The sequence below is a fragment of the Crotalus tigris genome, unplaced genomic scaffold (assembly GCF_016545835.1).
Source record: "Crotalus tigris isolate CLP2741 ecotype Arizona unplaced genomic scaffold, ASM1654583v1 scf7180000024302.2721777, whole genome shotgun sequence".
NCBI lineage: Eukaryota > Metazoa > Chordata > Lepidosauria > Squamata > Viperidae > Crotalus > Crotalus tigris.
Genome location: NW_024100474.1, coordinates 919308 through 932343, shown reverse-complemented (window position 1 = coordinate 932343; position 13036 = coordinate 919308). Strand labels below are relative to the sequence as shown.

Sequence of the window (13036 nt, the reverse complement as noted above, 5' to 3'; positions counted from 1 at the left end):
TCAACCACAAAGTAGAATCACCCATTTTAATGGAGTGAGCGGTTATTATATAGTGATACTTCATTAAAGCTTTACAAATTGCATCAAAAAAAAGTCTGATCTGAAAAAGCCCATTTGGGAAAGCAGAAAACATCTAAAATTTATATCAGAGAGAACTAAGTTTCAGCACCCATTCAGCCATCAAACTCTGTGGCATTGAGCAACTGTGGTATGTGAAACCTAATAAATGTAGGTGGGTAAACTTCTAGGACTAGGAAGATTCAGATTCAAGAGCCTACTCAACCATGAAATTCTTTGAAGTATATATAGCATCAGCCCTGCTAGATGATTAGTCAACTAAATCAGCTGTGAGAATTAAATGTGGCGGTATCAGGAAGCCCATGAATGCTTGCAAATCCTAAAGGAAAGTAGAAATGAATGTTTGTGTGTGAACAAACAAACCATAACACATATCACCTGAATATTAAAGCATGAAAAAGGCTCCCAATAGATCAACCTAACAATCATAACTGTTTCATACAAAAATTAGTGTTCTGCAAAGTTCAGAGATAAAATTTGAGGTCCCCCTTTTGCAACCAGACTTGAATGTTACACTGCCTCCATATTTGGATGTACCAGATAGCTGTCATAGCTATGAGCTGTTGGTGGATTTATCCACCATGATGCTTACATCCTTCTGTAATAAAGGAATGTTAATGGAATAGATGCTATGATCTCAGGTTCAATCTCTTGTGATATGATTGCATGGATAAATGTCCACCATCTGGAATAATAATGCATAGGTCTTTCAAGAATGCAAAGGGTCTTTCAAGGATATTCTGGTAATCTGTAGGTGCATTGGTTCAGGTGACATTTTGATTGGTTTGGGGTGAGGTATCATCAATATGCTCTGATACTGAAAAGCATAGCCATGAGATGATATAATGGAGGTTCTTCTTTGCTGTTAAAGGCTGTCAAACTTAAACAGAACCCAAATAATAAAGGCAGCCTGGCAGGGTTTTTTGGCAAGATTTCAGAAGTGGTTTGTCCTTGCCTCCTTCCTAGGCTGACCCAAGGTCACCTAGTTGGTTTTGAATCTAGAGTAAAATTAGAATTCATGGTCTCTCAGTTTCTAGTCTGATGATCTTACCCACTACACCTAAGTGGTTCTTGTATCTGGTTATTGCTACAATAAATCTATCAAGCAAATCCAGTTCAAATTCATGTTATCAAAGAAAGCTTAATGAGAAATAATATCCAAAGTAGGCAAAACTGAGGTTAAGCAATGAGCTGAAGTCAAATGCTAAGAATTTGCAGACTGAAAATCACAGGTAGTCTTTAAAAATTCATATTGTTACAAGGACTGTGGTTGCTCTCTAAATATCAGAGCCTTCGATCTCCCGAACCAAGTATAGCAGGCCTAAATCAGGTCAGGATGTCCTGAATTATTTTGCTTAACCAATCCAAATCTTCCTTTGATTTCAGGTTCTGTATTTTTCCAACATTTACATTCTAAGTACCCATTAAAAGCTGTACATCCTTTCTTGACATTGTATTTGGCATCTCTTACAATTTGCTATTAGGTCCCGCGATGGATCCCTCCCTTGAGTCATCAATAGGAGTACATATCTGTATAGCACAGTTATTAGATAGTCACTTATTCTGACATATTCCATTGTGCCTAACTTCACTTATGCTAAGATATTGAATTTAGTATATATTCTTTCTGCTTTGACAATTTCAGGCTTTCTTTGATTATCTCTTATTTCATATTCCAGTTGTATTTATCCTTGCAGATCATATAACTCCTCTTTCAATACTGGCTGCAAAAGTGACCAGACTCTCCTATGGCTTTGGTCTGACTGCATCATCCCTGCCAGAACTTCAAAATGATAACATATGTACAGTATGGTCATGTCATGACACAAATTCTACTGTTATGTGTTTGTAATGTCTGATGCAAGTTCGTATGTTACGGCACACATTTTGTTACCTGCCTCCTATTTCCCCTCCTAAGAGTGCATACATGTAAAACTTTGATCTTCTTCTCCAGTAACTAGGAGATTACTACCCGACCTTGAGAGTCTCTTCATCTGGCATCCAAATTTCTGAAAATGACACAGCAGTGATCATAGAGTTTTCTTGTCAGCAGTACCAAAGTGGAGTATCCTTGTCTTTGATAGATTTAACTTTCTTTTCCATGCATCAGAGATACTTCCTCAATATTTCCTAATGAGGGATACTAGGGATAATACCTAATACTGTATTAGGGATAGTATTGTTGTTGTTGTTAATTGCGAAGTCGTGTCCGACCCATTGTGACCCCATGAACAACGTTCCTCCAGGTCTTCCTGTCCTCTACCATCTTCTGGAGTCCATTTAAGCTCACACCTACTGCTTCAGTGACTCCATCCAGCCATCTCATTCTCTATCGTCCCCTTTTTCTATTGCCCTCAATCTTTCCCAGCATTAGGCCCTTCTCCAGTGAGTCCTTCCTTCTCATTAGGTGGCCAAAGTATTTGAGTTTCAACTTCAGGATCTGGCCTTCTAAAGAGCAGTCGGGGTTGATCTCTTCTAGGACTGACCGGTTTGAACGCCTTGCAGTCCAAGGGACTCGCAGGAGTCTTCTCCAGCACCATAGTTCAAAGGCCTCAATTCTTTGGCGCTCAGCCTTTCTTATGGTCCAACTTTCACAGCCATACATTGCAACTGGGAAAGCCATGGCCTGGACTATACGCACTTTTGTTGGCAGGGTGATGTCTCTGCTTTTTAGTATGCTGTCTAGATTTGCCATAGCTTTCCTCCCCAGGAGCAAGCGTCTTTTAATTTCTTGGCTGCAGTCCCCATCTGAGGTGATCTTGGAGCCCAGAAAAATAAAATCTGTCACTACCTCCATTTCTTCCCCATCTATTTGCCAGGAACTGAGAGGGCCAGATGCCATGATTTTGGTTTTCTTAATGTTGAGTTTCAAGCCAACTTTTGCACTCTCCTTCTTCACCCGCATCAAGAGGCTCTTTAGTTCCTCTTCACTTTCTGCCATTAGAGTGGTATCATCTGCATATCTTAGGTTGTTGATATTTCTCCCGGCAATCTTAATTCCAACTTTTGATTCATCTAGCCCTGCCTTTCTCATGATGTGCTCTGCATATAAGTTAAATAGGCAGGGCGACAGTATACAGCCTTGCTGGACTCCTTTTCCCAATTTTGAACCAATCAGTGGTTCCGTGTCCAGTACTCACTGTTGCTTCTTGACCCGCATATAGGTTTCTCAAGAGACAAATAGATGGTCTGGTACTCCCATCTCTTTAAGAACTTGCCACAATTTGTTGTGATCCACACAATCAAAGGCTTTAGCATAGTCAATGAAGCAGAAGTAGATGTTTTTCTGGAACTCCCTAGCTTTCTCCATGATCCAGCGTATGTTGGCAATTTTATCTCTAGTTCCTCTGCCTCTTTGAAATCGTGCCTGTACTTCTGGTAGTTCTCGATCTATATACTGCTGGAGTCTAGCTTATAGGATTTTAAGCATAACTTTACTAGCATGTGAAATGAGTGCAATGGTGCGATAGTTTGAACATTCTTTGGCATTGCCAAAGATAGTATACCTAATACCTAATACTGTAGCTATTACTGCATTCCCCTCCCCTCAAACAGAGAGAGATTTGCATTAAAACTGGATATGTCAACTGATATGCACAGACCTGCGTTTAGGAATAATTATCTAGCTAGAAATTCAAAACATTTGGATATAGCAGGGAATATTGTGAGCAAATGAACACTGTGATACCTCCTGATGGTGCTAACAGAGAAATGATGATAACTCTCCTTTAGACCCTCAACCAGCCTGCTAGAGCTATCAGTATAAGAGATGGACAGAATTCAGATAGATACCTTATTTTTACTGGAGATACCAGAAGTGTCAATAAGAAAGAGAGCTACTGCACTATCTAGCAATCCAGCCTCTTTGACATACTAGTTCTAAGGCAGGGGTCTTCAAACTTGGCCCTTTCATGACTTGTGGCTTCAACTCCCAGAATTCCTCAGCCAGACAAGCTGGCTGAGGAAATCTGGGAGTTGAAGTCCACAAGTCAAAAAAGGGCCAAGTTTGAAGACCTCTGTTCTAAGGGTTTCGATGTCCTCCTCTCACCCTTCTGTGGTAACAAACTTCTTGCTACTCAATTGTTAGCCCTGGACACAGGAGACATTTGCACCATGTTCTGAAAATTGTCTGTCTCAATTATAAATCTGCCAAGACTGAAGACAAGAACCCTGAGACACCTGTCTTGAACTTTTTACCTTTTTTAAGTTGGCAGATTCAGAAAGTCAATTTCAAGGCTCTTGCCCCATCTTCCTTTCTTATAATTTTAAGCTGGATTTAAATTAGTAGCCAATCACACAGAGTTCCCCATCACCCTCACAGCACAATTAACAAGAGAAGTAGAACTACAGTGCAAAGACCATTTGATAGAAAATAATGTTTTGATTCCTCACATATTTTCCTTGCTATGATTCTAATTCTAAAATATTATTCATGTTTCAAACAGAGAGATGCTCAGCTCAAGCCCCCGATAATATGCCAGTTGAATGCCAATTGGCAGGCAAATTATAGTCAAGATTAAATCTTTGACATAGACATAGAGGAAGGGAAGGCACTTCAAAACTTCAAATGCCTTTAATAATATTGCTCTGAGCAATTTAGAATGAATGCATTCATAGTGTGATACTATTCTCCTGATATTAAAGAGAATGTCTTGGTTTTAAAAAATCTGAAAAAGAGTCATTCTAATTTAACTGAATATGAAGTGATTATTACTAGGTTCATGATAGGGTCAGGTTTTTACTGCTTTCAATAACTGTGTACAGCAGCAAATGTCAACAGGTGAATTTTTTCCTACTCTAGAGCAGCATTACCCAAACCAATGGCATCAGCAAAAATTACCCTTTTCTTAAACAACCATTGATGGTACAAAAAGCATATTGTTCTTTTGATCATGCCTAGGAAATCTTCTGCCCAAGAGGCAGGTTTAACCTCACACCTCTCTGTTCTGACAAGACTGTATAAACAAGTTTCCTTCTTGGCTTTGGTTATTGGGCTTAATAATATACAGTTATTATGAAAAGCTATGCTTTCCTTTGCTGTTTGTGTGTGTGTTTTTTCTTTTGGAGTTACAAATTATCCCTGTGTTTTTCTTGCCTTAAAACCTTGAGAGTACAGATAGTCCCCAAGAAGAAAAGGCTACTAGTTCAAATTTTAGAATCTCCAACAGATGGACGCTATCTACAGATTATACTAAATTAAATCTTATCCCATCAAAGCTCTTAGAAAAAATACAGCTTCCTTTTAAAAAGGCAGATATTCAAAACATGCATGTACATACCCAGCATACTGAGCATTCATTCCCCTTTCTTTAACCTTGTAAGCCTGGCCATTAGGGAGAAACCACAAATAAAAAGAATTCTTATCATATCTTAAATCCCTCTGTGCAACTAAGAAGAATGCAGATTCTACAACTGTTGAGCAATTGGCAAGAACTCCTCCTTTAATTCCTTGACCAAATGGATTTACTAGCCATATGGCACAATAGACAGTGTTCTCTCTTTGAAAACTGAAATGAAGGTGATCTGAAGCATGCTGAGCCTCAGCCACTTAGTTGGTTGCAGATGACCTAGCACCTCTATTGTTCCTGAAGCAATATAGCAGGTCAAGATAATGTTTTTGCTATTCTGGTGTGTCCTTGACTGGAACAGCAAAACACAGTTGTTGTTAAGAACACATTTAATTCCTTAAATGATGTCAAACAACTGGTGTGCTTATGTATAGTTTAAACCAACGGTTTTCAACTTGTGGGTCGTGACCCTTTTGGGAGTCACACGAGCCTTTCACAGGGGTCGCCTAAGACCATCGGAAAACACACTATTTCTGATGGTCTTAGGCAAGGCTTGTCAACCGCCTTCTCTCCCTCCCCCCCTCTGCTCCACCTCGCTTGTTTGTGAAAAATATGCTGCTTGGCGGCAGTCTGCACAAACTCTACCAAATGTGCCCTGCAGAGGGTGCATGAAGAGCGCAGGCGCAGAGCAAGGCCCCGCCCTCCCCAGAGACTCATTGTGCAGCAACCGGATTGACTTCTTCTCGTGCATGCAGGTCAGCAAAGGGAGGCCACTGCAGCACCCAACTCCTGCACCCGTCAGCTGGCAACTCCCGAACATGCGCTTGTCAGCCGGGAGGTCTGGCGATGGCCACCAATCTCCTTTGCCACCCCGCCCATCCTCGACTCCTCCTCCGCCTGTTCATGTTGAGCCTGCTAAGGCTTGACAGGGAAAGAGGGAGGGAAGGAGGAAGGGACTCCTCCTCCTCTCCTAAGCTCCAAAGCACGATCAGCTTCCCAAGAGTGCCACAATCCCCACGAAAGCAGGGGAGGGAGGGGAGAAGCAAAGGGGGCGAGAAAGCTCACGGCGTGCTCGAAGAAGCACCTGTCAGTGTTGGTGATGAGAAATTCCCCACAAACCCAGGGAAGGGGTGGAGAAAAGGAGCCCCCTTTGGGAGGAAACCACCACCTTCTTCTCCTTGGCTTTGCACTCTCCTGTTTCTCGACAGCTGGGCTGGCAAGCCTCTCCTGGCTGGAACTTCCTTTCCTTCCCTCCCTCTTGGTCTTTTCCTCCTTCCCTCCCTCTCCCATTGTCCCTTCCTTCCTTCCTTTCTTTTGCCTTCCTCTTTTTCCCTCCTTCCCTCCCTCTTTCCCCTTGTCCCTTCCTTCCTTCCTTCCTTCCTTCCTTCCTTCCTTCCTTCCTTCCTTCCTTCCTTCCTTCCTTCCTTCCTTCCTTCCCTTCGCCTCCATCTTTGTCCCTCCTTCTCTCCCTCTTTCCCCTTGTCCCTTCGGTCCTTCCTTCCTTTCCTCTTGTCCAGGATCGGGGCAAACCTCTACAGCTGATCTGCGCTTTTGCAGAGCAGGCAAGAAGCAGGTCAGCTGTAGCAGCTCTCCTTGGCTCCTGCCCAGCAAACTTGCTCGAGCTTTGCTAGCTTGCTAATTTAGCAGAAGTGCAAATCAGCTGTAGCCCGGCGCTGATCCTGGGGCTTCTGCTAACTTAGCAAGCGGCTTGTTTTCTGGCGAAGCTGAGCAAGTGAGCTGGGCGGAGCTATCCCCTGCCTCTGGCAGCCTGTCCCCCTCCCCTTGTCCCTTCCTGGGCATGGAGGGGAGGAGGAAGGAAGGAACGAAGAGGGAGGGAAGTAAGGGACAATGAGAGAGGGAAGGAAAGAAGGAACAATGGAAGGGAAGGAAGGAAGGGACAAAGAGGGAAGGAAGGAAGGGACTAAGAGGGAGGGGAAGGAAAGAAGGAAGGGACAATGGGAAAGAGGAAGGGAAGGAGGAAGAGACTAAGAGAGGTGAAGGAAAGGAAGGAAAGAAGGAAGGGACAATGGGAGAGAGGGAGGGAAGGAGGAAGAGACTAAGAAGGAGGTGAAGGAAAGGAAGGAAAGAAAGAAGGGACAATGAGAAAGAGGGAGGGAGGAAGAGACTAAGGGAGGTGAAGGAAAGAAAGGAAAGAAGGAAGGGACAATGGGAAAGAGGGAGGGAGGGAGGGAGGAAGAGACTAAGGGAGGTGAAGGGAAGGAAGAAGGAAGGAAGGGACAATGGGAGAGAGGGAGGAAAGGAGGAAGAGACTAAGAAGGAGGTGAAGGAAAGGAAGGAAAGAAGGGACAATGGGAAAGAGGGAGGGAGGGAGGAAGAGACTAAGGGAGGTGAAGGAAAGGAAGGAAAGAAGGAAGGAAGGAAGGGACAATGGGAAAGAGGGAGGGAGGGAGGAAGAGACTAAGGGAGGTGAAGGAAAGGAAGAAGGAAGAAGGGACAATGGGAGAGAGGGACGAAAGGAGGAAGAGACTAAGAAAGGTGAAAGAAAGGAAGGAAAGAAGGGACAATGGGAAAGAGGGAGGGAGGAAGAGACTAAGGGAGGTGAAGGAAAGAAGGAAGGAAGGAAGGGACAGTGGGAGAGAGGGAGTGAAGGAGAAAGAGACTAAGAAGGAGGTGAAGGAAAGGAAGAAAAGAAGGAAGGGACAATGGGAGAGGGAGGGAAGGATGAAGAGACTAAGAGGGAGGTGAAGGAAAGGAAGAAAAGAAGGAAGGGACAAGGGGAGAGAAGGGAGGGAAGGAAGGCAGGCACCCACCCCAGTCCCATCCCAGAGACCCACAGATTCCTCCCCACAGGCATTGATCGTGTGACCCTGGGACACTGTGAACGTCATAAGTATGAATCAGTTGTCAAGCATCCGAATGTAAATCACATGACCCTGGGGATGCTGCAACAATCATAAGTGTGAAAAATGATCATAATTCGCTTTTTCAGTGCTGTTGTAACTTCAAACAGTCACTAAGCGAATTGTTGTAAGTCGAGGACTACCTATACTTTCCCATTTTTCCCTCTTTTTTTGGTCAAGTTTTTGATACCCCCCCTGGCCAGCTGGATGCGGGGTTGGGGGTCACCACAACATGAGGAACTGTATTAAGGGGTTGCGGCATTAGGAAGGTTGAGAACCACTGGTTTAAACCAATTGATAGCAGTTATCCAAGGTTTCACAGAAGACTATTTCCCCAGTTAGATCTAAAGCTACTCACTGAGATTCTCTCCCATTCAAAACTGGGTTCAAGATATGTCAAGTCAAACTAATTGTTCATCTAGCCCTGTAGTTCAGTCAGGCTGGCACTGGCTCACTCCCACAACAAGCAGATGCAGCTATGGACCCATGATGTCTAGAACATAGAATATAGAACATGGGATAATAAAGCTGGAAGGGACCTTGGATGTCATCTAGTCCAATCCCCTGCTCGAGCAGGAGACCCTATACCATTTCAGACAAATGGTTGTCCAATCTCTTTTTGAAAGCCTCCAGCGATGGAGCACCCACAACTTCTCAAGACAAGCTGTTCCACTGGTTGATTGCTCTCACTGTTAGGAAATTTCTCCTTAGTCCTACAGTAGGTTGCTTCTCTCCTTAGTTAGTTTCCAACCATTGTTTATTGTCTTGCCTTTTGGTCCACTGAAAAATAGTTTGAACCCCTCATCTTTATAGGAACCCCTCAAATATTGGAACAATGCTATCCTACAGGCTAACATGCTGGTAGGAAAGCAGTGCTCTCCTACATACAAACTATACACTCTGCCATGATCTATAACCTCCCTGAAGAATTGCTCTTGGCTCTATCTACCCAGTTTTGTTTTGTTTGTTAATTTGTTTGTTCCTTGCAGGATTTAGCTCTAAGGAATTAGCTATACGCAACTCTCAAAATAGCCTCATTTGACATACAGTACTATATAATTCTGGCCCATTAAAATGAAAGCCATAGAACCAGAGAAGAAAATTCAAAGGCCACCTTATCCAACCGTCTGACAATGCAGGAATCAACTGATACAGAGGTTCTGGCAGACAACCATCCTGACTCTACTTAAAGGTTTTTCATATGGGGAAGTCCATTTTTGAGACAGTTTGTTACATTGCCAAACTGCCTATATTGCTCAGTCATTCTGTCCAATGATTAAGCAAAATTCCTCTTTTTGTCATTTGAATTGACTTGCTCAGATCCTTTTTTCTAAAACAATAGTGATCTGCTCCTTTAATTGTGGACCAACTTTCAAATATTTGAACGTAAGTTATCTTTCCCATCTTAATAGCGTTTTTCCAAGGTAAATATGCTTCAGTCTTCCCTCACTGTTTTTGCATTTTATGTTTGGTCATATTCCAGTTTGTTCGCATTCTTTTAAAACTCTGGTATCCAGTTTAATTAACGACATAAAGACATCCACAACATGCCTACATAACTGGTATCCTATTAAACTACAGAAAAGCCAACAAGCTATGCATCTGTAATCTGTTAGGAATAGAATAGAATAGAATCTTCTTAAAAATCTCCAGTGATGGAGAGCTCACAATTTCTGGAGGCAAGCTGTTCCACTGGTTAATTGTCCTCATTGTGAGGAAGTTTCTCCTTAATTCCAGATTGCTTCTTTCTTTGATCAGTTTCTAACCATTGTTTCTCGTCCTTCCCTCTGGTTTTCTGGTGAACAACACGACCCCCTCTTCCTTGTGGCAGCCCTCAGATACTGGAATACTGCTATCGTGTCTCTCCTATTTCTTCTTTTCTTTAGACTAGCCGACCCCAAGTCCTGCAGCCGTTCTTCGTATGTTTTAGTCTCCAGGCCTTTGATCATCTTAGTTGTTCTTCTCTGAATTTTTTCCAAACTTTCAACATCTTTTTTGTGATACGGTGACCAAAATTGGCTGCAGTATTCCAGGTGTGGTTTTACTCAGTGGTGGGATTCAGCCAGTTCGCACCAGTTCAGCAGAACCGGTAGCTAATTTTTGGTTACCCAGGTCCAGAACGGACTTCTGGAAGCGGCATCCACACAGAGAACTGTGTACAAAATCAGGATCCTTATATAATCCTTGACCGCTTCATTAATGTAGAAACACCACTCTCTACACAGAACATTCTGAAATCCTTTTTTAAAAAACAAATTTTAAGTAGGTCTTCTATACTCACTTCTGTGAAATTATGCCTGTTTTCAAAACCACTATTCATCTCCAGTCAATTGTGTTTTTAATACTAACACACAATTCTGCATCTAATAAGTATACATGTGCCCTACTCAGAACACAAGGAGCTAATTGAATTCTCCAGTGCCCCCTGTTGGATAAAAGTGGATATCAATATCATCCAAGATTTATCCACTTCTAAACTGAAGCTAAGCTATTAAGGAAATAAGTCACAGTTTACAGGAAAAGGTCAAAAGGCTAAAAATAAATGCAGTTTAAGAGTAATATGGGACAGTAATTATATCTAAATAGTACAGTAATAGAGAGGTTACATCTGAGTCTAAGAATGTCTGCCACTTAAAGCCACCTCATTCATTCCCTTCTCTCGCATCCCAAGAAGTTCAGAGACATGTAAAACTATGCTGGCCAATTCTACAGGCAGAAATATGCCCTCTGGCTGCCAAAATGGTATTCTTTATAAACCTAAAAATCAAGATTTGGGAAAAGAAATCCTTAAAAATTTGAACACATTTAGAAATGTAGTACGAGTTTCAGGTTAAAATGTAAAAACAAGCAAATTTCTGCCAACTGGGATCTGGTTTTCTCCCCACCCCAGGTTCTTCTCACCTTTCTAAATTCTGAAGTGCTCTCTGATGCAAGTCATCTTGTGTGCTTTTCAGGGTAGCTGCAAAACAATAAAAATTAATATATCAGGGTAAGCATTATTCCAAACAGTACATCGGAATAGTTGGGAGCTCTTTATTCTTAAAAAGTTATACAAATAGTCTGACATGGGTCTTCAAACAGCATTTCCTCAAGAATGTTATGTTTTATTTTAAGACTTTTTTCCTCAAGAATCTTGCTGAAAAAAATATTTCCTGTCTTATTTCCAGTTATTTAGAAACCAGATACCATTATTCACTTTTTTATTATAAAGAATATCCAGGTAGTATCAGGACAAAAATAAAATATCAGGGTTGAGTTAGGGAATATCTCCTTTCAGTGTGACTCTTCTGCATCTTAAAATGTCCTCTCTATCATTTTTCCCCACACAAATTTGATGATGGTTAGTCTCAAAAGTGAAGGTGGCTCCAAAGTCAAGCCAACTTCATGCCCCAAGAGAAGACCATAATCTAGATCTCCCCAATCCTAGTGAAAGAATCGATCCATTAAACATGAATAACAGCACTTCTTTTCAGTCTTATTCCATAACCTCAGGCAGGTCTCTTTCAAATGGCTTTTCTCAGGTAAGCAAAACGCAGAGCCTTTCTCTTGCATTACACCTTCTCTGTGAAATCACCTTCTGAAGAAAGTCACAATGGTAGTCATGTGATGATAAAACAGAAAACCACTGGCCAAACAGAAAAAAAATCCATTTTTTTTTCTCTTTTTATTTTGCCAAATCGGGAGATGGGGGGCATCATATTCTTTCTTTTCTGATACTAGGAGCAGGTAGTTATTGGTGGTTTTATGATTTTGAAGCTTAATTTTTAGTGATTTCATTGTAACAAACGGACTTTTAGGTGATATTTTCTTCAAAGAATGTGGATAAATGACTCTCCTATTAAATTTTTCTAATAATTCCTTTGTAATTCTATTAAATTACTTTACCTATTATTCCACATTTTTAGGGCTTAATAAAATGTTAAGTTGACTGCACTTGGTGTGCTTAATTATTATTGCTTGAACTACGGTTAACACACGTTAGCTGGACACAAAATTGTCTCCCTAAAACATTTACTTCACTTTACCTAATGTGTCAACCATTTTCCAGAGACAGATTTCAAAAGAGTATGTTGAATCTAGCACTTCTGCATGATCATCTGTGCAAAGCTCTTGGAAGGCTGCCTGAAAATGAAAGCTGAGGGACTGCACCTGCTGTCCCCTTGATATAGAAGACGTGTCAAGAGTCTGCTGCTCGAGAAAGAAGGAACAAAACTTTGCCAAAGGGTCAAAGAGTACAAATGTCCTCTGGAGATGACATAAACTCTTTTGGGATAGACTTTGGCTCCTGGCCAGAGCATAAATAAGCAATGACAGAGGTTGGCTGAATGGCATCTTCACTCATTCTTCTGCTCTCCTGAAGCTCCAGCTAAATCAGCTCAAGTTTCACATGGTATCATCCCAACCTCTACCACATAGGAAGCAAAAATAAATTAAGGAAGTTAGAACTAAAGCTGCAAGTGTGATTATGTCAGTGATATCAAGTAGGACAAAAGAGAATTACAGATGTCTTTCTGTAGACAGTTGGGCAATGTGGGAGATGAAAAAGCAATCAAGAAGGAAGATAAAGCTGGATTGCAAATGTTTCTTGGCACCTTGTGTCAAATTAAATTTCAGTGGGTCACTTTTTTAGATACTAGAGATTATCCATCATTTGGTTAAGTGTCTTCTTTTCCTCTGGCTTTATCTGTAGAATCCATTGCATTTGAAAAGTGATGGATTATATAATTGCTAATCTTTCCAATTCTATATCCTTCAATGAGAGATTATTATGGGATCATTTGTACTGTATAACAACAAGGATGGCTCCCA

At 41.6% G+C, this 13036-nt stretch overlaps 1 protein-coding gene across 1 annotated transcript in view; it reads right to left on the bottom strand.

Annotated features, from left to right (window-relative positions):
• LOC120299590 (tetratricopeptide repeat protein 7A-like) overlaps positions 1 to 13036 on the bottom strand; it is a gene marked incomplete at its 5' end in the record, with an annotated part of 113592 nt that overhangs the window by 89081 nt on the left and 11475 nt on the right. The window contains one exon of the mRNA XM_039324543.1: positions 11129 to 11186. Within this exon, the coding sequence (XP_039180477.1) occupies positions 11129 to 11186 (58 nt within the window). The remainder of the gene's footprint in view (positions 1 to 11128; positions 11187 to 13036) is intronic.